This window comes from Aureobasidium pullulans, assembly GCF_000721785.1.
Source record: "Aureobasidium pullulans EXF-150 unplaced genomic scaffold scaffold_18, whole genome shotgun sequence".
In the NCBI taxonomy this organism is placed as follows: domain Eukaryota; kingdom Fungi; phylum Ascomycota; class Dothideomycetes; order Dothideales; family Saccotheciaceae; genus Aureobasidium; species Aureobasidium pullulans.
The window spans coordinates 154,234-178,700 of record NW_021941038.1 but is presented as its reverse complement, the minus strand read 5'-3'; the positions used below and the strand labels follow the sequence as shown (position 1 = coordinate 178,700).

Sequence of the window (24,467 nt, the reverse complement as noted above, 5' to 3'; positions counted from 1 at the left end):
ATGAGATTAGGAAATGTCCAGCGAGAGATCCAGAGAGCTAGGTTCTCATTGGATGTTCTCCGAGTCACCAAAAAATTCGTGTCTTGAGATGGCTGAATTCCTTACAGCGTCTGGTGCTCGGAGAGCTCAGATGGCATGCTACAAGATACCCCATGCGCTTGGTGTCACCTGCTCTAGGAAAGCTCGCGAGGCTGGGTGTGCAACGTGCCCGTGGCCAACGTCCGTCACGTATCAGCGGCAGAAATGCACAGTGATTTTCAAACCTAGCCATAGGTTCAAAGAGAGAGAGAAGAGAGAGAGAGAGAGAGCAAAAGAATTGAGCTTTCAGTGGACATTCTCCGATTTCCTAACATGTTTGTGCCTTTTCATGGCTGGAAACGTCACAGCGTCTGGTGCTCGGGACGCTGCCCCAGAGGCCACTGACTAGGATGACCTTTGCGTGTTTGATTCATTTAATTATCCGAGACAGGTAATTGCGTGAGAGACGATCATTGGCTGTGGGTCAAAAGGTGGGTTAATTGCAGCAAATCATAGATTTGCCGGAGCTGAAAATGATGAGGGTTCTGTCATGGTTCACCAACAGAGGGACGACGTTATGTTGTGCAGGAGAGAAAAACTAGGGGATGCAGGTCGTGAGTCGCGAGAGGTTGGTGGACGACGTCCTCGGTGGACCCCCCACGTTTCAAGGCAGAGTTTGAGAAAAGCGTGAAGCATCCTTCGGCGGCTCGCGCTAAAGAATCGGCCCTTGATGTTGAGCGAGTCTCGAGCGGTTTAGCGAGCGACAATCGAAGCCACGACGCTCGGGACAGGACCGCAGAGTGGGCTTCTCGGAAACTAACAAAGGTGCCGGCATGGCGACATGGTCGAGGAGATTGGGGTACGTGGTATTAGCTGATTTTCGGGCTCGGTCTGACTGTGCAGCAATAAGCAATTGCAGACTTGCAGCAAAGCGCAAACATCCATGAGCAAGAGCAGGAGCACGCGCGACGGTCAGCAGCGACAGACTCGCCCCTGATCCATTCACACTCGCAGATAGCGTACCGGGTCTGACGTCGATTGCGGCGTCGATTCTGGCATTCCGTCTTTTCGCACGCACAAGGGGGACCGTTCAACTTGGCGCTCGACTTGTCAACACCCACAATCGCGTCTCGACGTGAGAACTTAGAGGTTCGCAGGCGCCGCCCCGTTGCGTTACTCGACTACACGCTGCTGCACGTCAAGAAAGCCGTTGGCCGCTCCATCGATAAGGAGTCGTGAGTCTACAGGGGGCAGGGTGTGCGGCTTTTCTTCATAATGAAGACGTCGTCCGCCGCGCCTGCGGTTCCCAGGCCACTGTATCCCTACCACCGCGACCACCACCACGACCCGGACCAGCTCGACAGCGACGACGAACTGGAGAAGCGCTTCCAAGACAGCATCGGATACACACTAGCCACCGAAGGAGGTGCCAATTCAGCCATGGGTGCCGCAGGGACTCTACAGATATGGCCCAAGCTGCACATGGAGCCATACCAGAACATGCCCGACCTCGACAAGGCCAGATTCAACCGCCTGCCCAGCGACCACTCGGATCCTTTTTCGCAGCAGCCCGCCAGACGACGACCGACTCTGCACGCTGCCGTCAGTCAACCCAACCTGTATTCAGCCTCGCGCAAGAACTCGATCAAGACCGACGCCGCTCTGCCTCCGCCTATTCCGCAAGCCCACCAGCGCAGCCACAGGGTCGACTTCTCTAGGCTCTTCGGAAGGCACAAATCAAAGAACAAGGACAAGGACAAGACTCCGAAGCCGTCACCCGTTGTCGTACCTTCGCCGCCTCTACCCCTCCCGCCGCCGCCGCCAGTACCTGTGTCTACACGCTCTCGCCAGGACAGCGACCTCTCATCCGTTAGACCTGCCTCCGCCGGCACTGCTAGTCACCGTATCCAGGCCACCGCATTTGACCGAAACGCTACCGAAAATGCAAAGATCAATGTACGCAGACCACCCAAGGGCATCAAGCACTGGTTCGAAGGTCTGGACTCGTCCGACGACGACTTGCCTGAAGTTGTGACTCCCGCCGAAACTATCCACCGATCTGCCTTCAACCCAGCACTCGGTCCCGGAAGATCAAGAGTTGCGCCCACATCACGTGTCACACCTAACTGTGAAGGTTCATCGTCAGATTACTTCCACTACCAAAGCTCCACACATCAAGCATATTCGCATCCTCAGAACCTGCAGGAGCGTAGCATGCTGAACCTTTCATCCGACGAAGAAGACGATGAGCACTCCGAGCCTGCGTCACCACCGAGGTGGTTAGATAATTCGACCACCAACAACGTTCCCATAGCAGATTCGGAGAGCTGGTCCAAGACTGCTGCGACAAGACAGTCAACTTTCAGCATGCAAACGACAATGACCTCTGGATCAATCCCGATTATCAATGCCGACAGCCTGGAAATGGCTTACCGAACTCCTCTGCCTCCTCTTCCTACTCAATATCAACAATATACTGATGTCAGCGCTGTCCCTGCTCCTCTACGCAAGCAGAAGTCTTACCACTTCTCATCGCCCGGGCGCACACGAGCCACAAGTACTGCTTCGACCATGCAGAGCGGTAACAGCGCCTCCACCACAGGTCAATCTCATGTCATGACTGTGACTCAGGAAGAGATGGCTTTACTGGAGATGATGCGTCGCAAGAGAGCCGAGATGCAGACTCAATCTACCCACCCCGCACGACGACACGATTCATCCAGCCAACCCTCCTACTCTGATCGCAAGAATTCTGCCGTGAGAAGCACCACTTCATCGACCTTTTCACGAGGCAGTGCCATGAGTATCGGTCTGATGCTTGATGCTCCCGAAGGCACCGCTTTCCCTGCTCCTCCCAGCAACAGGATTGTCCACGAGACACAGGACATGAACTACTTCGCCCTCGACGAGAAACACAACAACAGATCATCAGACATGTCGACACCCCACTCATACATGCTGGCCGAACTCGAGGCACCCACCGAGCAGTTGCAGGCCCTCTGCTTCCAACAGCCTCCCAAGTCTGCGAGCTCGAGTCAAAACAAGCTCGTGCCTTTTGAGAACACGGCCGATCCTTACCGTCTAGCACCAGACCTCGAGCTTTCTTCCATCGATCTCTTGCCGCTCCCTGCTCGTACATATTCTCCCTCCCTCGCCGGCACCTGTAGCTCAGCCATGACTCCCGAGTTCAGCAACCACAGCGCAAACCGCTTCAACGTTGCTGGCAGCGAAGGTAGCGAGACCAGCAGCGAGGCAGACAGATACCGTAACAGTGTCAAGACCATTGACAGTGCTGACATGGATGTCCTCACCGCATGGGGACGCCTCGGTGGCCAGTAGACATCCTTCTCTCCCTTGACTTTCCCTTTTGTACATACCTCTGTTTTTCGCTCCAGCCTTTTTCGCTACTTCTTTCTCATGAGATCACGATCAAAAATCTGGATATGGGGGGATCTTGTCTTATTAGACATTGGGGGCTTGGAGTATTACCTTCTTCTTTATATTTCGATGCTTATACACCTTTTTGATGTGGATGGGATTTATTTGACGACGTATTTACTTTTGCACGAAAGCTTATTCTTTCTTCTGTCAAATCGTTTCCTCTCTTCCTTCGACGACGTTGAAGCTTCTGTGATATATATCATGCATGTTGATGGATGCATCTGCGACGTTGGTAGCTGTCTCGAGATCACTGCGAAAATTCTGCGCAAAGCCAACATGGTGGTGTATTAATCATCTACCTGCCATCGCACATATACTATGGCGACTCTAGCGAATATTACGGTAGATCTGTAACATCCATAAAACATCCCGTCTGGAAAATCGAAAAACTGGTAAGGGAGCAGTTTCCTTCATCTCGCTGCGTCGTGCCCTGGAGTCTCGATTTCGCGATTGGCTCCATCCCGCAATAGCGACTACGTGTTTCTCGTGTCTAGCGCATATTGTGCTGCTGCTGATTCCCATACCTGCTGTTCTTGCCAACCTTGTAGAGGGAGCACAGTGGGTGTTTTTCTCAGCTAGCTCAAACGCCGAAGTCAATGTGGTCGAGGGCCTCACCCTGGCATTTGGCTGCAAGGGCGATATCGACGACAACACGTTGGCAAATCTTCTAATTTTGCTTTGTGCTGGGTCTGAAGTATAGTTGCTACTACTTGGTCTACACTAAAGGAGACCTACACACCTGGTTTGTTCATTTGGGCGTCGACATCTATGAATCTCAAATCTGCTCTTGTCTCGCATGCCTTTCTCGCAACCTCTCTCAACATCTTAGGCAAAGATGTACAGCAATAGATCTGCCGCGCCAGCGGCCGATCGTGCCATGTATCAGACGATATTAGCACCACGCTCTAACCAGCTGAGCGTAACCGACCTACCGACACCCTCTTCTGGCTCTCACATCATGCCTTCCGAGCGCAACCTCTGCCACGTGGCTCACAACAAAGATTCTTATTTGGTCTTGGTGAAGCAGTTTTCATGAAACAGGTCGGTTAGCTCAGTTGGTTAGAGCGTGGTGCTAATATCGTCTGATACATGGCACGCCAAGGTCGCGGGTTCGACCCCCGTACTGACCATCATCATATCCTTTTGCTCGTCATTAGCGTGTTGGTTACGTTTTGCTCGTTGTTGGGGAGGGAGAGGTGGTTGGTCGAGGTGCCACCTTTTGCTTTTTCGTTTGAACCCTGCCTCCAAGGGAATCAGGAAAGCAACCACAGCTGAGAAAATAATCCACTTCCGTAGTCTTGAGCCCTGCAAGATAATGGTACAAGTGTTTATCGAAAGGACAGGCATGTCCGAAGAGACAGGGCTCATGTCAGTGACAATCTCTGCGAAAAATGGCTGCCTTACAGAAAAGATCACAAAAAGGCGCAGTAAATCTGCGATGTACCACCATATCCAGGAAGAGCATCTAGTTTCAGCACTCTTAGCGGGCACTGTCTCAAATTGTGTATTCTGACAGCGTCAAAAAAGTTACAGTCCGGTCGTTCATAACTCACCACATGGGTAGAGAACGAATCGTGTGCTCGTCGAAAGTATCTATTCTCCCCAGCCACCATGATATCGCGAGAAGAGAATCAGCAGACTGTGACTTGTCAATTGAAACAACATTGCTGTGGGCAGGCATGTATCCCAGACTCACACCAGACAGTGTAACTTGCTAGGATCGTAAAAGTTATATGCTCTTGCTCCAGCAATCCAACCACTGCCTTGAGAAAAGATATGCAGATGTGGAAACTTGCCTGCTAAGGCGGCAGCAAAGATTCGTGGCAAGCATGGTAGTCGCGATTGACATAGTCGTCACAGCAACAACACCGTCAAAGTTCAGACGACGTCCAAATCGGAGTCTCAAGTCAATACATCAGAAGTCACGTTGAAAAGGTGGGACGAGGGTTATGGTAAGAAGAAAAAGAGCCTTGTTGAAGTCGCTCTTATTATACATTTCGTCACGGTCGTATCTATTAATCATGTTGAACACATTTGAGCAAATCGAAATTACTCGTCACTGGTCCTTCTCGAACGACCTCTGAAGTGCAGGTAGATTGTGGGAACAACACTGACACCAATCATCAATGCAGTGCCAACGCCAGCGCTGGCCTTGAGTCCAATGCTCTCGAACATCTGAGGGAACCAGAAAGGACCGATGAAGCCCCAAATCTGGCGTACGAAGGTGATGAAGACACCAATACTGGCAGCTTCTTCTTGGTGACAATCGACAGCATAGGTGATGAGGACAGTGGTGACGATCTGGTTACCAACGGCAGCGATGGCAGCGCCAATGAGAGGTGTAACGTTCCACTTGGTGATGTCTTCAGTCTGAATGAGGAAGACAATGTAGCCGACGATACCGAGGAGGAAACCAGCATAACTAAGCCAGAGACGGTACTCAGGTTGAGGACGGTGACCAGCAGACATCTTACGAGCTCCGCGCTTCATCCAAGAGTCGGACAGGACACCTCCAAGCTGTTCACCGATGATGGCACCGATGATGATACTGGCGAATTGGTATCCAATCTGTTGAGCGTTGAACTCAAACTTCTCTTGGAACAGCTGAGGAATCTCGACGGTGACGAGGATAGAGGTAAGAAGGAAGACCATAGAATAGGCCGCGGCAGGGATCATGACTGTCGCATGGCGACCCATAGTCAATGGCTGAATGAAGTCCCAAGCTCTGAGAGGAGTAGGGTCAATACGTCTGAAGCTCCAGTACTCTTGCTTGAGATCAGAGCCACGGTGCTCAACACCTTGGCGCAGGTACCGGGTTTCAGGTCCGAAGAAGATGTAGAGAATAAATTGAGCACCGTTGATCATGGCCAGAATGTAGTAGATCCAGCGGTAGCCAACGTTGTTTGCGACGAAGCCCATGGTGAAGCCGCCCAACGGGACACCCAGAGTGACCATCAAGGTCCAGATACCCATGTACTTTCCACGTTCTCTCTTAAAGAAGGTCTCGCCAACGACACCGCTACCAATGGCTCCAGCAGGACTGATGAAGAAAGCGACCAAGGCTCTGCATGCAGCCATGCTAGCATAGCTATGACTGTAGGCACAACCAATGTTGCAGACAAGACTGCAGATTGTAGAGATCAACCAGATCGGACGACGTCCATATCTGACCGAGAGAGGACGCCAAAATAGTGGAGCGCCACCCAAAATGGCAATCTGGAGACTAGTGAGATATGAAGCTCTTTGAATGCTACAACCAAGGTCTTCGTGGATGTTGAAGTACGCGGGAATGATCGCGGCAGCAGTGAATGTGCTCATCATCGCATGGAATGCGACCAGCAACAGGTTGACAGTTTTCTAGTACAAGTTAGAGGTGGTATAATTTTTCAGACTATGAGTCATCTCACCTTCCACGTCTGCCAGTTCAATGGATCCGCGTCGCCAAAGCCAGGCATAGGATCCAGCTCTAATGTTCCATGGCGTTTCAAAAGGTAGTCGCGGTGCTCAGGAGTGAGGTTTGCTGCATCGCCGGCAATGTGCGTGGACCACGGCGCAAGGCCACCGGTCTCAAGTTTTTCCAGATAGTTGTTTCCATTGACTTTAGAGTCCGTGTCCGAAGGCTCGCGAAGCTCCGCCTTGAGGTCAGGATTGTGTTGCATCTTGACTGAACCAAAGAGGAAGAGATGGGGATGGAAGGAAAGAGTAGGTGTTGGGACGGTCCTTTTTATCTCCTGGGGAGCAACTCGAAACGGTTGGCCTCAATATGAAAAATTTGTGGAGAGAAAGAATCGATTCTCTCCGCTTTCTCCACAGCGTGTCTCCGCGAGCGGTCGTCAACTTGGTACCAGCGAGATGATGTACCCACTTAGTGCACCAATGCGGTTGGACCGGTGGGTCATCCACGTCTTGATGCTCTAACAGATCGTCCGGGGTACTGCCGTATGAATCTTTGACAGATAAGAGGTTGTTTCGCCTCGAACTTCGAGAAAACGTCCTGTTTGATGTATGCCTATTACTGTCGAATTCACCAGAGTTCAGCATTTTGAAGAGAAGCGGCGTTTCGAGAAAAGTATGTCGCGAATTGGCATGCACACAAGCTTCCCAAGCAACGGCGCCATGGCGGCTCAAGTTTTGTTCGCACAGGCAAGGGGCGCTGAAGCCTAGGCAGAACATCCTCGGTGTGGCTTCTCAATTCCTTTTACAGCGCCACGTTTAGGGCATGTATCGGTTGGCATAGAGCGCTAGGCTTGGCCGGCATGATTCTTCGCCGCGACGGCAACATCTATCCGGGCTGCCGGGCCAGTGTACTCCGAGTATTGAACCCCATGGTAACCCCATACCCCACTGGTTTGTGTGTTGTACAAATAGCCATCGACAGACGGGGCGTGAGTGGTGAGTCGCTGTCGGAGATACGATAGCCCCAAGGACCAACAGCTACCTCTAGTCGACTTCTCCACCCTCTCCGTGTGCTAAAGTTTGTCACTGATACTGCTGTCAAAATGCACGATGATTTTCGAAAGTAGAGCTAGGTCCAAGGAGAGAGCGTCAACTAATCGCTCTCTATGGTCGACGTGCTCCCTCTCAAAACCATTGTGCATTTTGATGGCTGGAACGATGCGCATCGCCGCGGCTCGAGAGTCACAGAAGAACTCCTGGCGGCTTGTTCGGATGTCCGTATCCAGGTCACTGAACAGATGGCGAACTAATTAGTTGCCGTCATTCTGGTTGCCCAGTACCGATGTCCAGAGCCAAGCCGAAAGTCCGTCGAGAAGGAAAACCAGAAGGAGCGACGGCAGATGTGCTCAAGTCGAATTGCCGATTTTCTCTGCCGAAAGGCCTCGCAAGTCACAATCTCGAGCTTCACGTGCCATGATGATGCATCTACATCATCCGAAACTTGTACAATTATTCGTGATGGTCAGCAGCACACAATATACCATGCTCTCCCATCAAGGAGCTTCAAGAAGGAACAAATGACATGTCGACGATCGATCTTGCGAGGGAGAGAAGAGGTCTGGAATATACAGGACAACTTGTTAAGTTAAGAGCGGAAGACTTCCGAGCGAGTTTGGCAAGAACAGTGGGGAAACTCGTCTCAGAATCTGGGGTCCCCAGAGCCTCACCAGCACGGTAGTTGACATTGCGCCCTGTCTGACCTCTCAAAGACCGAGGATAAGGAGCAAAGAAATCCGAGAAACCGCGTGTTTTGCAACTGCCGTCCAAAAGTCATCTTGGAAGCTGTTGTTTTTACGCATGCGACCTGCTGCGACACCACGGCAGTTGTGAAATGGCCCATTGCCGAAGTCCACACATCGGTGGTCACTTGGTAGAGTACTGCTGTCAACAGCTGCAGAACATATAAGCTGCCTGCTGCAACTTGTAGGCTGGAATGACATCCCCTGTGTATCACTCTTCATCCCCTATCGTTTCTCATTCTCTTCAACCGAGTCTACTAATACTACATCATCGACCATCAATCTCCTACACTCCGAATATCTTGAGGTTTAACACATCATGATCATCGGCGAGTTAGTACCACTTCTGGTGGCATACTGGCCAATCGTACTCGCAACGTCAGCGGCCGCATACCTCCTCAACAACAAATTTTACAAGGGCCTGAACAAATATCCCGGAGCACCGCTAGCAGCCTACACAAACTGGTGGCGCTTCTTTGAAGTATGGGGCCAAAAGTCAGAGGTCACGCACGTAGCTCTGCACAAGGAGCATGGAGATATTGTTAGACTTGGTCCTAATGTTCTGTCGTTTGCCGACCCCAAGGCCATCAAGACCATCTACGGTTTGAACAAGGGTATGACCAAGTCGGACTTCTACCCTGTCCAACAAGCCGTTTCAAAGGGCAAGCGTCTGCAGTCGCTGTTCTCCACCACCTGGGAGGACTACCATGCCAAGTACAGAAGATGTGTCAATGGTGCCTTCGCCATGTCGTCGCTGGTCGAATACGAGCCTCTGGTTGACAGCACCACCGATGTCTACATCGAACGTACGAAGGAGCTTTACTGCGGAGAGAAGAAGCAGAGTTGCGACTTTACTCGTTGGTTACAGTTCTACGCATTCGATGTCATTGGCGAGTTGACCTGGAGCAAGCGTTTGGGATACATTGAGAAGGACCAGGATGTTGATGGCATCATCGAGTTCCTGAACAAGTTCCTCTCATATGCTGCACCCGTAAGTGTTTCGTGTTGCGCATCAGCATTTATACAGTGCTAATGACACATTGCAGATCGGTCAAATGCCCTTCCTTGATCTCATTCTTGAGAAGAACCCCCTCAAGCTTCAACTCGAGAAGTGGGGCGTCAACAAGAAGGTATTCCCAGTGACAAAGTTTGCCCTCGACCGCTCAGGAGAGCGCAAGGACGAGATGCAGAAGGTTCGCGAAACTGGCATCGTTGAGAAGCGTCCTGGCCGTGGTATTGATCTCCTCACCAAATTCAACCAAGCCCAGCACGACCACCCCGAGTTTATGACCGATGCCCAAGTGCTGGCTGCATCGACAAGCATGGTCTTTGCTGGCAGTGAAACCACCGCTATCAGTTTGAGCAGTGTCTTCTACCACCTCGTTAGACATCCCAAGGTCTACGCAAAGTTGATGCAAGAGCTTGACGATGCGGCTGAGACCGGCGCTATCCAACAGCGTGATAACAACAAGGTATCTTGGGCAGAGAGCCAGAAGCTACCTTACCTTGATGCTGTCATTCAAGAGTCCTTCCGCATGCACCCTGCTGCTGGCCTGATCCTTGAGCGCATCACGCCCAAGCAAGGCATCGAGATCTGCGGCGAGCACATTCCCGGTGGTGTCATCGTTGGCTGCAACTCCTGGGTCTTGCATCGCCGTCCTGAAGTCTTTGGTGCTGATGTTGACACATTCAGACCTGAGCGATGGATTGAGGCAGACTCATTGAAGCTGAAGGAGATGAAGGCCACCATGTTCCAATTCGGCGCTGGCGCCAGAACATGCATTGGCAAGAACATCAGTTTGTTGGAGATCTACAAGCTGGTTCCCACCTTCCTGAGAACATTCGAGATTGAGATGGCTTGTGATGACTGGAAGACAAGAAACGCTTGGTTCGTCAGACAGAGCGAGTTCTACACAAACTTCAAGTTGAGAAGTGTGCCTCGCGAGGTTCCTGTATAAGCATATAGATCAGTCCCCAAATCAAATCAGCATCGATCAATTATATCGTTACCCTCATGTGTAGAGCCTCATGTTTCTCCGCAAGACCTCGGGCGTAAACAAAGCCTCATCATCACCCGTTGAAACCTTGATGGTGACCCCGCTCTTCCAATAATATTAATACATACCAACCCCGCGATCCTGTCTTCTCGAAGTCACAAAAATCGATTCTGAGCAGCAACACGAATCATGCCAGACATTACGCTGTACTTCCTGCAGGCCTCTCGCTCAATTCGGACAGCATGGCAACTTGAGGAGATGGGCCTGGACTACAAAGTTGAATTCTCAGAACGTGAGAACGGCAAGGCTCCTCAGCAATTCAAGGATGACTCTGGTGATGCACTGGGCAAGTTCCCTTTGCTGAAAGATGGCGACTTGACGGTGGGAGAAAGTGGCGCTATTGCGGAGTATGCGACCTCCTGTTTTGGTAGCGTAGCCAATTGCTGATGTCGCTCGAAGGTATCTCTGCGAACACTACGACACCTCCAACAAACTCCTCCCCAAAGACTCCGCCACACGCGTGAAATGCCAACGCTGGATCCACGCGTCAGAAGCCACGTACGCACTGCATGCACTAGCCATCCTCTACACACGTTGGTTCGGCGCCGACAACCCTTCCGCAGCCGAGAAAATTGAGCAAGGCATGTCAGTGAACGTGTGTAAAGATATGGATTTTCTGGAGAATGAGTTGGCAAAGAGCGGAGGTAAATTCTTGGTTGGCGATAGTGTGACGGTGGCTGATTGCATGATGCTGTTTTCGGCGCAGTTCATTCTGGCTAGACAATTGGGTGTGCAAGGGAAGAAGTGGGAGAAGATCAATCAATGGATCAAGGATTGTGAGAATACCGAGAGCTACAAGCGAGCGGTCGAGAAGACTGGACATGCGCTGTAGAAGCCAAATATTGATTTTTCAGCCAGGATTTTGTTGTTCCAGAAAGAAGTCAGAAGTTTTGGTCTCTAAGATAGCATGTGCAATTGTGATTATTCAATATTGTGTTTGGCTGTTGAGGGGAGAGTGTTGGTCGCGACTGCCTCACCGAGCGCATGTGTCAGGGTTACCCGTTCTCAACAGCAAGCCAAATCTTCTTTCAACACAAACTACTGCTTCCTGAATTAACCACAATGGCCGACTTTCCAGACCATGAGCGACCACACAAGAGAGCGCGTCTCAGCGATTCGACAGCAAGTACTGATTCTCCTCCGAAAGATGAGTGTAGTTGGAGTTGGCCTGCCGACCTAGATGGACCAGCCACCAAAGCTATCAGCCCGCCCCCGGTTTCGCGCAACAAGGGCAAAGAGAAGCAGCACCAAGAACAGCAAACAATCACAGAATCGTCGCCTTTCCAACTCACCAGAATCCGTGATTTGCCAGCCTCTGCAAATGTTGACACCGTCACACTTTCGGACATTCTTGGCGATCCCATGATCAAGGAGCAATGGCAATTCAACTTCCTCCTTGATATTGACTACATCATGAGCCATCTCGACGAAGATGTGCGTGACACGGTTCAAACGAAGATTATACATGGCTTCCACGAAAAGAACAGTCTCTCTCGTATTAGTCTTGAGGAAACGGCCAAGAAGTACCCGAACGTCCAAGCACTACACACATGGATACCTGCCTATGGAACACACCACTCCAAGATGATGATCTTGATCAGACACGATGACACTGCTCAAGTCGTCATTCACACAGCCAACATGATCTCTCAGGATTGGAACAATCTTAGCCAAGCAGTATGGCGATCTCCTCTTCTTCCTCTATCGGCAATAGACGATAACACATCAGACGCTCTGATGGGCTCGGGTGCTCGATTCAAGCAGGAGCTGCTCAACTACCTCGAAGCCTACGAGGACAAATACAGAGATCACACACGTCCCCTGATCAATCAACTCAAAAAGTACGACTTCTCTTCTGTCAAAGCTGCTCTTGTTGCAAGTGTGCCTGGTAAGCAGCAAGTTGGCACGAACTCGATCGCCAAAGGCCAAAGTTTATGGGGTTGGCCTGGATTGGAGCGGGTCCTCAAACAGGTTCCGTCGGCTGCATCGGCAAGCAAAGCTCAGATCAATGTCCAGATATCCTCAGTGGGCATGTAAAAGAAGGCTATGAAAGGTCAGCAGCATGCTAATCAATCTCTCAGGAACCGCTCCCGAGAAATGGTTGGACGGCTTCTTCGACGTCCTCGGAACAACTACCACTGGAAAGCAGCCAAAGCCCAGGAAGCCATCTGTGCGGGTTATCTTCCCAACAGCTGATGAAGTCAGACGCTCGTTGGATGGCTATCGATCTGGAAGCTCAATTCACATGAAGCTGGACTCGCAGATGCAGAAGCTACAGTTGAAGTACATGAAGCCTCTGTTGTGCACTTGGGCTGGAGACGCAAAAGAAGGCAATCAAGTGCGTGAAGCAGGCCGTCGCCGCGCCGCGCCACACATCAAGACGTTCATCAGATTCTCTGATGACGATTGCAACAACATCGACTGGACGCTGGTGACATCGGCAAATCTATCGAAGCAGGCTTGGGGGGAAATGGCGAACAAGCAGGGAGACGTCAATATCAAGAGCTTCGAGATTGGCGTTCTTGTATGTCCGCAGTGGCTTGCAGAAGATGGGCAGAAGGCGGTTATGGTGCCAGTTTTCAAGAAAGATAAGCCAGAGGTCGATGTACCAGAAGATGCTGACAAGGTGATCGGCGTGAGAATGCCCTATGACTTGCCGCTTACGTCCTACCTCGAGGGTGAGGAGCCATGGTGTGCAGAAAGGTCGCATGCGGAGCCTGATTGGCAGGGCGTTGCCTGGCCGGGGTTCAACCCAAGAGTCTGAGGTTTCTGGCTCTTTGGACGATGTCCGAGTCCTCGAGGACGAATTGGTAGCTTGGTAGCTTGGTAGCTGGATGAACGACGGCAGCATGGCTTTGACAGCTTGAAAGACGAGAACACGAAGAAATGACCAGACGAAGAAAGTTATGTTATGCAGATTATGATATTGCTTCTCTTTATTCATGACGACAAGCAAAGGAAAATCGAGGGGTATTCGAAATGACGCAAAGAGTCGTTATTTAACCAGTGTAACCGTGCTTCTTCTTGAGCGACTCGACGAGAGCGACGTACTTCTTCTGGGCGTCCGAGGGCGAGACACCCTCGTCAACGAGCTTCTGCCATGCGTTTCTCTTGGCCTTGCCCTGTTTGTAGAAGGTTGTATCAGCGTGTTGTTCGGCTCGTAGAAGAAACGGGAGCTCTGTTCGGAGTTGGAGGAGTGTGGCGTTACCTTGAGGTCGAACATGCCGGGCTTGTCGGAGGACTCGATGGGAGGGTCCTGGGTACCCTGCTTGAACAGTCCGTAGAGCTGTGAAAAGGAATGTCAGTCATGTGTCCACTTCTATTTCACTTGCTTGTAGCCACTGCTGTCGTACCTGGAGGAGCTCGTCATCCGAAGGCTTGGCCTTGAGCTTGCGGCTGTCCTCGACGGCCTTCTTGAACTCGGCGGTTTGGGCGACCATATTTGCGGTGTTTGTGGTATAGGAAGAGAGTTTGGATAGATGTGTGTGAGTGTTTCGAAGGAAAGAGAGAAGGAAGGACAGAATGAGGGGTTGGCAATCTCTCGTGGTCTCATTTGCTGCGGGCCTTGGCAAAAGGTGGGGAGCTCTTCGAGACCCTTTCGGATTCGAAACATGGAAGCCTTGACATCATCGTGACCTTCTTCCCACCTGCTAAAGTTTGTCACACCGTCTTTCTCTCCAACCTCGCAGTGAGACGCGTGAGGTAACCCATCAAAATGCACGATGCTTTTTATTCCAGGCACCTTGTCCACTGAGAGCGACTGTTTGCTGTCCTCTCTTTGGACATTCACGTCGAGATCAAAATCATCTTGCCTTTTGATAGGTAGCTTGACGAGCTATCTGAGTTTTGGGACTCGAATCAAATGTGAGTCTCGTGTCCCCCACCTCCACGTTATTGTATCTCGATGGGAACGTGAATGTAAATGTGGATGTCAGGAGTAGCGTCGACTGTTATACGCCGCGCTCGTGGAAGCAATTGACTGGGCACATACAGTGAAGAGCCAAAGTGAATAGTGGTCACTGTAGAATTGGCACTGCCAGCCTATCTTTTCTTACAATCTTGTTTCCAGGAATCTTGGATCATCCGGATTTGGAAGACTTCACTAGTTCTGGTGAAGCAGTGACGACTCTCACTCACACTAGAAGTGCTGCAGACTTTGGTTTCATGGCGTTGACAGCGTCAGGAAAGAGCTGGACGATTCTATCCACAACATTCGCGCTTCTCATACCGAGTCGCCGTCACGACCTTGCCGTCACTGAGCTACCACGACCTTGACGACACCGAGCCACTATCACGACTTTGCCGTCACGACCCCGCCGTCACTTTCTTGCCGGCACTAAGCCACCACCACTGTCAGGATCTTGTCGAGACTGAACCACCGTCACGATCTTACCGACTCACATGGTCACTGCAGACGACTCACTGATATGGCTCACTGCAGACGACCCGTCAGCGTGACTTACTGCCGTTGGACCACTCCCGCCAGCGTCACCTCACTACAGCGCTCCTAGCAATCACATCTGCTGTGCAACTGGTTCTCTTCTCCGACATCTTCGCCACGATGGCTCCTACGGAAGAAGCAAACCCGAAGAACCCACGAGACGCGGCCAAAAGAAAGAACGGTACCTACTATGTCGAGAATCTCACCGACAGGATTATCGTCAACAAGCGCCGTGTCACGGCCGGCCTGGCGCCCAAGCATATCAATCAGTCCAAAGACACCATCCAAGTATGCGAAAAGAAGCTCCCCGTCGCGTACACCAGTCTCACATCCCACAGAGGCGGAATAGACGCGGAATGGGGAAAGGTCGTACAGCTTGCTCAAAGTCAAGGAATTGAGCTGCCCAATATCAATGAGGCAAAGCTGCCGAAAGAGTACCAAATCTCCAGCGCCAGAGTGCAGACCCCTGGTAGCAGCGCCCCCGTGCTGAAGAAGAACATCGCAGGTCTCATGGCTCAAATTGTAGCATTTGAGATCATGTGGCCGTCTTGGACATCCTAGGCAGTTTCGAGGCGTCAGTTCCAGACATGGAGAGTTGTTCAACAATGTCGTCTCGGGTGTGTTGGATGGTGTGCGCGATGCGCGTGCGTCGAAGATCGCGACGGACTTCGAAGATGATTTCGTAGATAGTTCTGAAGGTGTCTATTGTGTCTCGATGTCGGCTTGCTAGAAGGACTCTTGTCTTGCCATGACAGCGGTGTGTCCGTGACCGACTGAAGGTTTCTCTGACATGGTTGTTGAGTTTGGTTCGTGAAGCCGACAGAACGCGGTCGTCATCGCTAGGTCGAAGCGCAGCATTTGCAAGTGCTGATCAAGTGTCGAAGAGTGATTAAGTATACTCGTGATTTGGGACGCATGAACGAGCAGGATCCTTGCAGGGGAGCCTCTGATACCGACAAAGGCTCATCGAGTATGTTTTTGAAATGTAGGGCGCATTGAGTAAACCCAATTGCGCCTATTCGGACCGGGACTAGCGACAACATCGCGAGAACAGCTTCCTGATTCCTTCGACGCTTTAGACTTGGAGTCTGACAGGCTGTGATCATTGAAGCGAGTGTGTGATCTCTGGTGAGCTTGTGTCGGCATAGGGAGTGGTGTGAAACCGAACTGTCCAAAAGCATCGCCACGGGTCTTGGTGAGTGGGAACTGCGTCAAGACGTGCAATACGTTGCTCCACTCCTTGAAAAGCACGAAGCACTGCTGTCGCGCCAGTTGAAGGTGGTGACCCTTTGTGATGTAGATGCCGACGGTGACCAGCAGCTTTGAAGTGCCCACGGAGCCGGCCAGAGGGAAAGCTACTGAGTCGTGGACGTCGGGATCATCGATAGTCAGGCAACAGTAGTGGTCTTCTTCAGGCAGGGAGATGCATAGTTGGCGAAGATGCTTGCTTACAAGGAAGACGCTCTTGTCGGATTCATACTCGAGAGTTTCTTGTGAGCGTCGGGATCGTTGGGCGCGATTGCGTATTCGCAGTCATGCTGAGCACCTCGTTAGGTCGAGCCAGCAATGTTCAGGAGACATCGTAGTAAGACGAATTGAAGGGATCTCCGAGCACAGCGTGAGATTCTTTTTGTGCCTGTCAAAATGCAAGAACTTATTTGGTTCCTGGAGACTGTCCACTGAAGCCCTACTCCATACGATCTTCCAATGGACGCATACCCGGTTCTGAAAGACATTGTGCATTCTGATGCAAGAATCGAGAGGCACGCACGGTGAGAGAACTACCGCATACCGAGCTACGTTGACAGTGCCCTGGTCTTGGTATAGGGGAAGGGTGACCGCACCAGGACCAAAAGGGTCATCTCAACCTCCCCAGACGCGGACTGACTTCCTGCCAAAAGGCAAGATGATTTTGACAATCAGCCCTTTATCCACTGAGAGCAGCACTTGCTTTGTGATCTCTTTGAACAATTACACTGAGGTTAAAAACATTGTGCCTTTTGATGTGCATTTAGTAAGGTGTTTTGGCTGGCTGAGAGCTGGTTCTTTGTGCCATTCAGGTTGACAGCTGACCACGAAAAAAATAGGTAGAACTTCAGCTTAGATATCTTTGCATTAACTACCATGACTTTTTTGGTCGTCTATCTTCGTTTCCAGATGCCTGTACCATCCATGCAAGTGTTGAGTGAGAAAAAAAAGAAAAAGAAAAATGGGGGAATAAACGCCTCGTAAAAACATATCGCTTCCAATGAACATCAAACCACACATCGATGCAGCACATCCCATACGTTTACTGAGAAGAGCCGCCAGAGATGGTGAGGACCTGGCCGTTAACCCAGCTGCCGTCGCCACTGGCGAGGAAAGCCACCACGCGTGCGACATCTTCGGGCACGGCGCAGCGGCCCAGAGGGCAGTGCTCGGCCATGAGGTTCTCGATCTTCTCAGCGGGCCACTCGGGTGTTCCACCAGGAATGTAGTGCTCACGGGGAGTCAGCGGGCGGGGAGTGATATAGAAAGGTTGTAGAGTGATAAAAACTTACCCAAGCATTGGAGGTGAACATATCGGACTTGATACCACCAGGAGCGACACCGTTGACGGTGATACCACGCTTACCGAAGTCGGTAGCGAAGGCCTTGATCATACCAATGACGGCCATCTTGGAGGCGTTGTAAAGAGCGTGGTCGCGGACACCGAGAAGACCAGCGGCGATAGAGGACATGAGAATCAAACGACCGTTGTCCTCGAGGTGCTTCCAGGCAGCCTGGCCAACGAAGAACTGGGCACGAGCGTTCAGGTTGAAGACGTGGTCGTACTTCTCCTCGGTGATCTCCTCAGTCTTGTCCCAGCTCTCGGTACCGCTGTTGGACATGACAATGTCGATCTTGCCAAAGTGCTTCTTGGTCTCCTGGAACAGACGCTCAATTTCGGCGACCTTGCTGACATCAGCCTGGATGGCAATGGCCTTGGCTCCGCTGCCGGTGGCCTCGATCTCTCTGACGACCTCGTCGGCGGAGGACTTGCTGCTCTGGTAGTTGACAACAACGCTGGCACCACGTCTTCCGAGCTCGATGGCACAACCACGACCGATACCACGGCCGGCACCAGTGATGAGAGCGACCTTTCCGTGGAGGGAGGCGGTGGGAACAGTAACGACGCCTTGAGACATGTTTCCGGTAATTATTTTTGGATCAAGAGGTGATATGGGGATTGGATGGTGTAACGGTGTCGTAGCGAGTGTTGAGAGTAGATGGGATGAGAGGAATATGGAAACAGCAAACCGTGGAATTACCAGACATTAAGTATCACTTACCTGTGTTGAGCTCTACCATCACAACTACTCGAAACAGTTGTTCTATCCAGCATCCCGACACAACGAGGGCCGAAGTGTTGAAGTCCAAGTGGGGAGCCGAAGTGTTTGAGAGACCGAGCACAGCGTTTTGAAGCCCCGAAGCGGAGCGGACGACGGAGACACTCTGAGGCACAGCGGACGTGAGACATGTCTTCCCTCGAAAGTCCGACAATTGATGATGAGCATTGATCTTTCGGGTGCGCCAAAATAGAACCCGTCGGAGAATTTTGATGCATAACGACGATCTTGTCCGTTCGGTTCGCAAGGGCCGCAGGGTAAAACTGGTGAGGCAGCTTGCCTGTCAGGGCCATGGGGCGGGGCTGTCTCTGGAAACTTTCGGCAGACAGACTTTCGCTCTCAACTTCCTTTCTGCAACAACACCCGGTACAGCACTCGATACTTGTTCACAATGTCATGGAGAATGTGGGGACCAAGTTGATGGCAGACAGATTCCATTCTGAGTATTCTCTTGCAACACCACTATGCACCTGCCTGTTCGATGCTTCTACCATTATAAACACCATGAAGGTGCAGCCTCGCTTCTACTAGCCCCTCCGTCAAATGCGCTTTCCAGGACTCCGAGCAATGGCTGCGATCCCAAAACACATCTCCGGTATGCATGATGAACAACGAAGAGAATCGGCCAAAGAAGCAAAAAGAGAAAAGAAAAGCAAGAACGGAACATAAAACAAAGAAAAAGGGTAGAATCGCTGCAATTAAGCATACGATTCTACATGCGAATATTAAGTGCTCATGTCGTCGTGCCATCGTAGTAAACCGCCTTCCAACAGAAACCCGCCGATTCGCAGAGCGAATATCGTGAGTGAGAAGCAAACAAGCCGATGGATATGGCTACAGCTAGTGTATAGCGTGATCGTCGCTACACCAAAGTTTGGATCTGAGAGCTTGGAAGCAAAGAAAGGAAGACCAGTAAACAACGTGGTTGTGTAGGTCGAGGGGCCCTGAGGGTATCATTTGAAACGCCAGTATCAATCCCAGAACTCCGAAGGATAACAATTGTTTGATCGTAAGGACCTGGTGTACATTCATCACCAGCCCTTGTAGCCGATAGAGCCAGCACGCTTGAAAACGGGAAGCTTGAAGCCCTTCTTCATTTCGGTCTGGACGAAAAGAGATGCGCGCTTAAAACGACGGTCCTGGTACTTGTGGAAGACGGCGCTGTGGTGAACATCGGGGGTCTCGCAACACTCAACCATGACAGCCAGTAGTTGACGGATCTGCAAGTAGGTGTAGTTGGAGTAGTAGACGTGGGCCTGTGTCCATTCACCCTTACGCAGCATTAGACGAGCGAGGCAGTGGGCGCCTGCGGCCAGGAAACTAGGAGTACAGCCGACAAAGCGTTCGTCCATGATGGTGATCTCCAGGAAGTACTTCGCTAAGGTTCTGGTCTCAAGGTCGTAATCATCGGCTTTGCTGATGCGACGCAGGAAACTCATGGGACCAGGCCAGCCAAGCTCGAATGAGAGCATACTGAGCATGTAGCGCTCGGCCTTCAGGATCTCATCTTGAGTGTAGCCGCCGTCAACCATGTAAACAACCTCTTGGACTGAGGGGCAGTTGACTTCCTCGTATTTGGCGGCGAGGAATATGGCAGTGGCTCCGACGAGCTGGAGTTTTCCAAGCGAGATGACCTTGCAGGACAGGAAGCGGTCGATGTAGTTGACGGCTAGGAACAGAGTCTCGGGCAAGAGGGTGAAGCGAGTATGGACCTGGATCAGCCAGTCCATGAGGACGGAGCGCATGGACCATTGGCACTCGTTCTGGTAGTCCATATAGTGCGCATTCGGGCGCATACGTTCCTGTTGCATATTAGTAGCTTACACTTGATCGAACAATGTGGTCTGGACATACCTCGAGTGTGCGCATGTATTCGAAGATTTCGTCGCCGTACTCAGCCACCATGGATGTATCCCATTGGTCGTCCTCGATGTCCTCAGTGGTGCGGTTGCTCTCGACGAACAGCTTGGCCTCCTCAATCTCCCTCAATGTTCTTGAAGAGTGCTTTGGGCATAGCACGACCGTGGCACCTCCAGTTGTGTTGTCCGTAACACCTCCTCGTGTCACTGTTTGGCTGCCTTCGTAAAACTCTTCGTCATCTTCCTCATCGTACTCGTCGTCGTTGACAGTGACCAAAGACTGACTCAAGACGACGGCCTTCTCCTCGACTTCACGCTCGAACTGCTCCAGAGCGTCGTCGGTCTCCACAATGACCGCAGCCGGGTGGGCTACGACTTGTGGCGGTTGGGCGATATGCTCTTTGGATTCGACCACAGCGGTGGTTTGATGCACTTCAGCGTCGTCGGTGGTACCTTCAGAAGAGGGGACGGTCTCTTCAGTTGCGGTTGTGTCGACGGTAGGCACTGCAGGCTCTCTGAGAATAGGGGCGCTCTTCTTTGATTGAACTTTGCGGATAGTAGGAAGGACGGTTGTGGGAGCAGCGGTAGTGATATTCTTGATAGTGAGAGGCTTCTGAGAAGGCTTTGAAAGGACGAGGGGCTCCAAGTAGACAGCGGCTGCCTTGGGGTTGTCATGTGCCTTGACATTGTCGTCTGTCACGAGAGCGGTCCTGGTGGTGTTGCTCACATCGGCAAAGACAGCGCGCTTTGCGCCAACGCGCACAGCGCCGTTCTGCATCAGGGTAGGAAGAGTGGTGGATGACTTGTTGCGCTGGTGGGTTCCCTTGGCGGCGACAGGGTGCGAAGGAAGAGCGTTCTCGTCATGGACGCGCAAAGGGCGTTGGGGTCTCTGGGGCTATTTATGGTCAGCATGGGCACGCTCATGGCTCGTGGATGCAGGTGCTTGGAGGGAGTTTGCGCGTGTTGGTAAACATCATGTGGGTACACGTGTGTATGGGACGTGTTGTGAACATGCAAGGGTTGGACGAGCATATTCGTTGCAGAAAAACAAACAAAGGTCTGCAAGGGTATCTTTCGTGGACGTGATATGGGATGGATGGGATGGCTGTTCAAGATGATCGAGTATAGGTCTTACCTTTGCGTCCATGGTGTTCGAGTTGAGACAGGGTGCAAGCAATGTGCGGTGTGAAGACGAATCAGAAGCGCGTCGCCGGCGAATCTTCAAAGTCTGCGAGACGGCCGGAGTGGACGAGACGCGTATGGACAAGGAGACAGCTGGAGACAAAAAAGATCAGTGGTTCAGCGCAGGCTCATGGCGAAGTAAGAAGGTAGTTGATGGTCGAGGGAGATCCTAACATAAGATTGCTAGAGAACCGAGTTTCAAAACATCCATAACGGTTCGCATCAACAAACAGACAGCTGCATCGCATGCAAGCCAAGATAAATGAGATCCGTGCGTCTGGGACGCCGTAACTTTATCACCCTGTCCAGAGAGTAAACAAGTCACGTCTCCCATCCTTTCTTGAATATCACTTTCTCTGCTTAGTTTCATCCGGTGACCAAAATCTTGATGCAATTATATTTCCACTAATTCTGATTCATCACCGAATATCTCTGCCATGTTTTTGGCCGAGTTTGCTAACCAAACCACTCGAATGTCGCGTCCGTCCCTTGCAACTTTCTGGAAACGCGGGTCTACACCATTGCACGTGATTTCGAAGATAGACATCAATCGATCAACTCTACCTCACGTTGCAACTCTGTCTCCACGCGGATGTAGAGTACTGATCCCTCCCAAAGCTGAGTATCTCGAAAACAACTGTTGAGATGCATGTTGCTTTTTGCGGTGAGAGACACGTCCAGTGAAACCCCTCAGAGTGTCCGCTCTCACTCAAAATGCTTCCTATCTCAAAAGCGTTCCTGCTCTGTGATTGCCTCACAGTAACCCTGCACGCTTCACAAGGACCAAAGCTAAGGGGTAGGATGCTATAATATCTTCAGGTGTTGCCAAAACTGTCGCGCAGATTGCGACTCACGGAAGACAATCTTCCTGACAGTTACGACCTCGGCACACTTGCGCCGGCGCATTTGAAACCGACATTGCGAGCGGGTTCAATTCCAACATTAGACCTCATGCTCTCCTTCTGAAATGACATGCGTTCATCACAACTTGGTTCTCGCTCCTCGAAAGCAAAAGTCAACTCTTGTCGCATCGCGACAGGGATGAGTCTGTCTGGACCATGACTCCGCCGCGGGCAGATCAGCCTCGTCATGCCGACGGCAATTGTCGGCCTGGACTTGCGCACGCTGCGACCAAATGTGCAATGTCGTTCTCGTCACTTGTCATTGTTTTGTGCAGGCACGCTAGGGAGTTTCAATCTCATCTGTCGTAGGCGGTCTGCCTGGTCGCCTTTATAGGCAATCTAACACCGGCTCATCCTCAAGGTGAGGTGCTAGCTTCATCGTGTCGCAACTCGGACCACGCATTGCTTCTGTGGGCATTCCATACGGCTTGGCGGGTCGGTCGCATTCGAACAGGATCGAATGTCGATGTACGCGATTGAGTGGAATGATTGCGCTGGTTAGCGCTCAAGTGGAAGCAGTGCGAGGAAGCGACGCTCGCCATGGGTGGTGTTGCGTGCATTATCAGAAGACTCGGGAGGGGAGCAGCGCGAGCGGATCTGCAGCGCTATGCTTGTGCTATGCGCGTCTACATGAAATGGGCCTTGAGGTCATTGTATCGGTGTACGAATGCATTGCGCATACAGAGTTTGGGGATACTGGTATGCGCTTGCGTAGCACAGGCACTGGGTGAGGGACTCGGACACAAGCACCCGGTTTGACAAAGTCACAAAGATGGCAGACAGACATGACAGAACAGGGCGATTTGGCCGTCCAAGAGTCAGACACCGCTTTTATATGGCACAAGCGGAACTAGACGTGGGCAAGCGCAACGCCTCTCATTGGCTTCCACAAGCCGCCCACAGAGCAGCGCCATTCACGAGCCTATAGACTGGCAGGATTGTGCATGCGATGTACTTGATCGAGGCACACAGTGCAGGTACAGGGTAGACTGGCAGAGATATGTCTTCCTCAACAGAGTAGGCCTGATAGTGCCCTGATAATGGACTCCAGCAGGCATCGGGATATGGAAATGGATAGAGAGCCAGGGCAGCGAAACGGGCACTTTTGAACAGAATTCAAGTTCGAGTAGCAGTTCATGTAGAATGCGACCACAGTAAAGGCGATTGTGAAAGAGAAACAAGAGGTGTTTCGCATGATGAATTGGGCGTGATGGTTAGTGGGCCCGAAGTCTCCGTCCGCTTGGGGCTTGCGAGCTTTGTATCTGCACTCCAAGACGACTTCCCCCACTTGCTACAACCTCTTCTTCTGTCCAAGTCTCGGTTGTCTTCTATCATCTCATCTTATCTTTCTCATCCAGCACCTTGTTGCGCTCTTACCTTTCGAGTCATCCGCCATTGCTCGCTGCAATCCCGGCTCACCACCACCGCCCACCAAACTTCGGGTGAGCGCTCGAGCATACCCACAACCAACAACTATTCTGTCTACAAAACTTGTACGAGGGATCGCCTGTATCTCTCGACCAGCCACCGAGTAGCAGCGACAGCAGTCACTTGCTGAAAGCGCTCGAATCGGTTCGTTGACCCTCTAGGGCGGCTCCCCAGCGCCGCCTAGTCCCAACCGCCATCAATGTCTTCGCATCACCGCTATCTAGTGTCGTGATGCACCATCCTACCCATCCCCCTTATATCGAAGGCCAATCGAGACATCAAGCGCTGACCAGACTGCCATTCCAGCTCCTCGACGACCTCCCGCTCCCGTTGCGCCGACGGCAACGTCACCACCACGAACCTCACATACCTTCCAATACGCCTTTCTCAGTACCAGCAAGAGCCTTGACTATAACCACATTACCCCAAAAAGTCATCAGAAGCCTTTATCATGGACGTTGGTGACCTCTTGGCAAGAGATGGGCCTCGGGCCACGAGCGGCAGCGAGGGCAGGCCATCGAGCCGTCAGCACTCGACTCGACATTCTCTGCCGTCGCATTCAAGCCAGTATCATGA

At 51.6% G+C, this 24,467-nt stretch overlaps 8 protein-coding genes across 8 annotated transcripts; 4 read left to right on the top strand and 4 right to left on the bottom strand.

The window, feature by feature from the left end:
* Nucleotides 1–835: 835 nt before the first annotated feature.
* M438DRAFT_74637 (uncharacterized protein) lies at nt 836–3,792 on the top strand. Its single transcript, XM_029910287.1, has 2 exons — nt 836–877; nt 929–3,792. Exon 2 carries the CDS (start codon nt 1,294–1,296, stop codon nt 3,355–3,357), a length of 2,064 nt encoding a protein of 687 aa, XP_029757670.1. The 5' UTR covers nt 836–877; nt 929–1,293; the 3' UTR covers nt 3,358–3,792.
* A 1,634-nt stretch (nt 3,793–5,426) lies between these two features.
* Nucleotides 5,427–7,438, bottom strand: M438DRAFT_324254 (putative MFS multidrug transporter). The gene is made up of 2 exons (XM_029903050.1): nt 6,867–7,438; nt 5,427–6,816 (listed from the first exon to the last, which is right to left on the bottom strand). Exons 1-2 carry the CDS (start codon nt 7,116–7,118, stop codon nt 5,509–5,511), a joined length of 1,560 nt encoding a protein of 519 aa, XP_029757669.1. The 5' UTR covers nt 7,119–7,438; the 3' UTR covers nt 5,427–5,508.
* Nucleotides 7,439–8,874: 1,436 nt separating this feature from the next.
* M438DRAFT_367778 (benzoate 4-monooxygenase cytochrome-like protein P450) lies at nt 8,875–10,612 on the top strand (the record flags this gene model as incomplete). The annotated part of the gene is made up of 2 exons (XM_029907988.1): nt 8,875–9,645; nt 9,701–10,612. Exons 1-2 carry the CDS (start codon nt 8,974–8,976, stop codon nt 10,610–10,612), a joined length of 1,584 nt encoding a protein of 527 aa, XP_029757668.1. The 5' UTR covers nt 8,875–8,973.
* A 193-nt stretch (nt 10,613–10,805) lies between these two features.
* On the top strand, nt 10,806–11,567 carry M438DRAFT_324250 (glutathione S-transferase). Its single transcript, XM_029903049.1, has 2 exons — nt 10,806–11,058; nt 11,111–11,567. The coding sequence occupies exons 1-2, from the start codon at nt 10,841–10,843 to the stop codon at nt 11,541–11,543; spliced, it is 651 nt and encodes a 216-aa protein (XP_029757667.1). The 5' UTR covers nt 10,806–10,840; the 3' UTR covers nt 11,544–11,567.
* A 206-nt stretch (nt 11,568–11,773) lies between these two features.
* M438DRAFT_376712 (phospholipase D/nuclease) lies at nt 11,774–13,475 on the top strand (the record flags this gene model as incomplete). Its single annotated transcript, XM_029908683.1, has 2 exons — nt 11,774–12,740; nt 12,793–13,475. The coding sequence occupies 2 exons, from the start codon at nt 11,774–11,776 to the stop codon at nt 13,473–13,475; spliced, it is 1,650 nt and encodes a 549-aa protein (XP_029757666.1).
* Nucleotides 13,476–13,710: 235 nt separating this feature from the next.
* On the bottom strand, nt 13,711–14,151 carry M438DRAFT_337877 (acyl-CoA-binding protein; the record flags this gene model as incomplete). Its single annotated transcript, XM_029904049.1, has 3 exons — nt 13,711–13,833; nt 13,920–13,997; nt 14,065–14,151. 3 exons carry the CDS (start codon nt 14,149–14,151, stop codon nt 13,711–13,713), a joined length of 288 nt encoding a protein of 95 aa, XP_029757665.1.
* A 3,139-nt stretch (nt 14,152–17,290) lies between these two features.
* Nucleotides 17,291–18,339, bottom strand: M438DRAFT_302294 (NAD(P)-binding protein). The gene is made up of 2 exons (XM_029902130.1): nt 17,693–18,339; nt 17,291–17,631 (listed from the first exon to the last, which is right to left on the bottom strand). The coding sequence occupies exons 1-2, from the start codon at nt 18,317–18,319 to the stop codon at nt 17,443–17,445; spliced, it is 816 nt and encodes a 271-aa protein (XP_029757664.1). The 5' UTR covers nt 18,320–18,339; the 3' UTR covers nt 17,291–17,442.
* A 1,212-nt stretch (nt 18,340–19,551) lies between these two features.
* On the bottom strand, nt 19,552–21,526 carry M438DRAFT_337874 (uncharacterized protein; the record flags this gene model as incomplete). The annotated part of the gene is made up of 3 exons (XM_029904048.1): nt 19,552–20,322; nt 20,375–21,274; nt 21,515–21,526. The coding sequence occupies 3 exons, from the start codon at nt 21,524–21,526 to the stop codon at nt 19,552–19,554; spliced, it is 1,683 nt and encodes a 560-aa protein (XP_029757663.1).
* Between the last annotated feature and the right edge of the window lie 2,941 nt (nt 21,527–24,467).

What these genes read in the sequence shown, in the direction of transcription:
- M438DRAFT_324254 (XM_029903050.1), bottom strand. Translation starts at nt 7,118, where the DNA reads ATGCAACACAATCCTGACCTCAAGGCGGAGCTTCGCGAGCCTTCGGAC. An exon ending in TGAACTGGCAGACGTGGAAG is followed by an intron (nt 6,817 to 6,866) that starts GTGAGATGACTC and finishes AACTTGTACTAG; the next exon opens with AAAACTGTCAACCTGTTGCT.
- M438DRAFT_302294 (XM_029902130.1), bottom strand. Translation starts at nt 18,319, where the DNA reads ATGTCTCAAGGCGTCGTTACTGTTCCCACCGCCTCCCTCCACGGAAAG. An exon ending in TGTTCACCTCCAATGCTTGG is followed by an intron (nt 17,632 to 17,692) that starts GTAAGTTTTTAT and finishes ACTCCCCGTGAG; the next exon opens with CACTACATTCCTGGTGGAAC.
- M438DRAFT_74637 (XM_029910287.1), top strand. Translation starts at nt 1,294, where the DNA reads ATGAAGACGTCGTCCGCCGCGCCTGCGGTTCCCAGGCCACTGTATCCC.
- M438DRAFT_324250 (XM_029903049.1), top strand. Translation starts at nt 10,841, where the DNA reads ATGCCAGACATTACGCTGTACTTCCTGCAGGCCTCTCGCTCAATTCGG. An exon ending in GAAAGTGGCGCTATTGCGGA is followed by an intron (nt 11,059 to 11,110) that starts GTATGCGACCTC and finishes TGTCGCTCGAAG; the next exon opens with GTATCTCTGCGAACACTACG.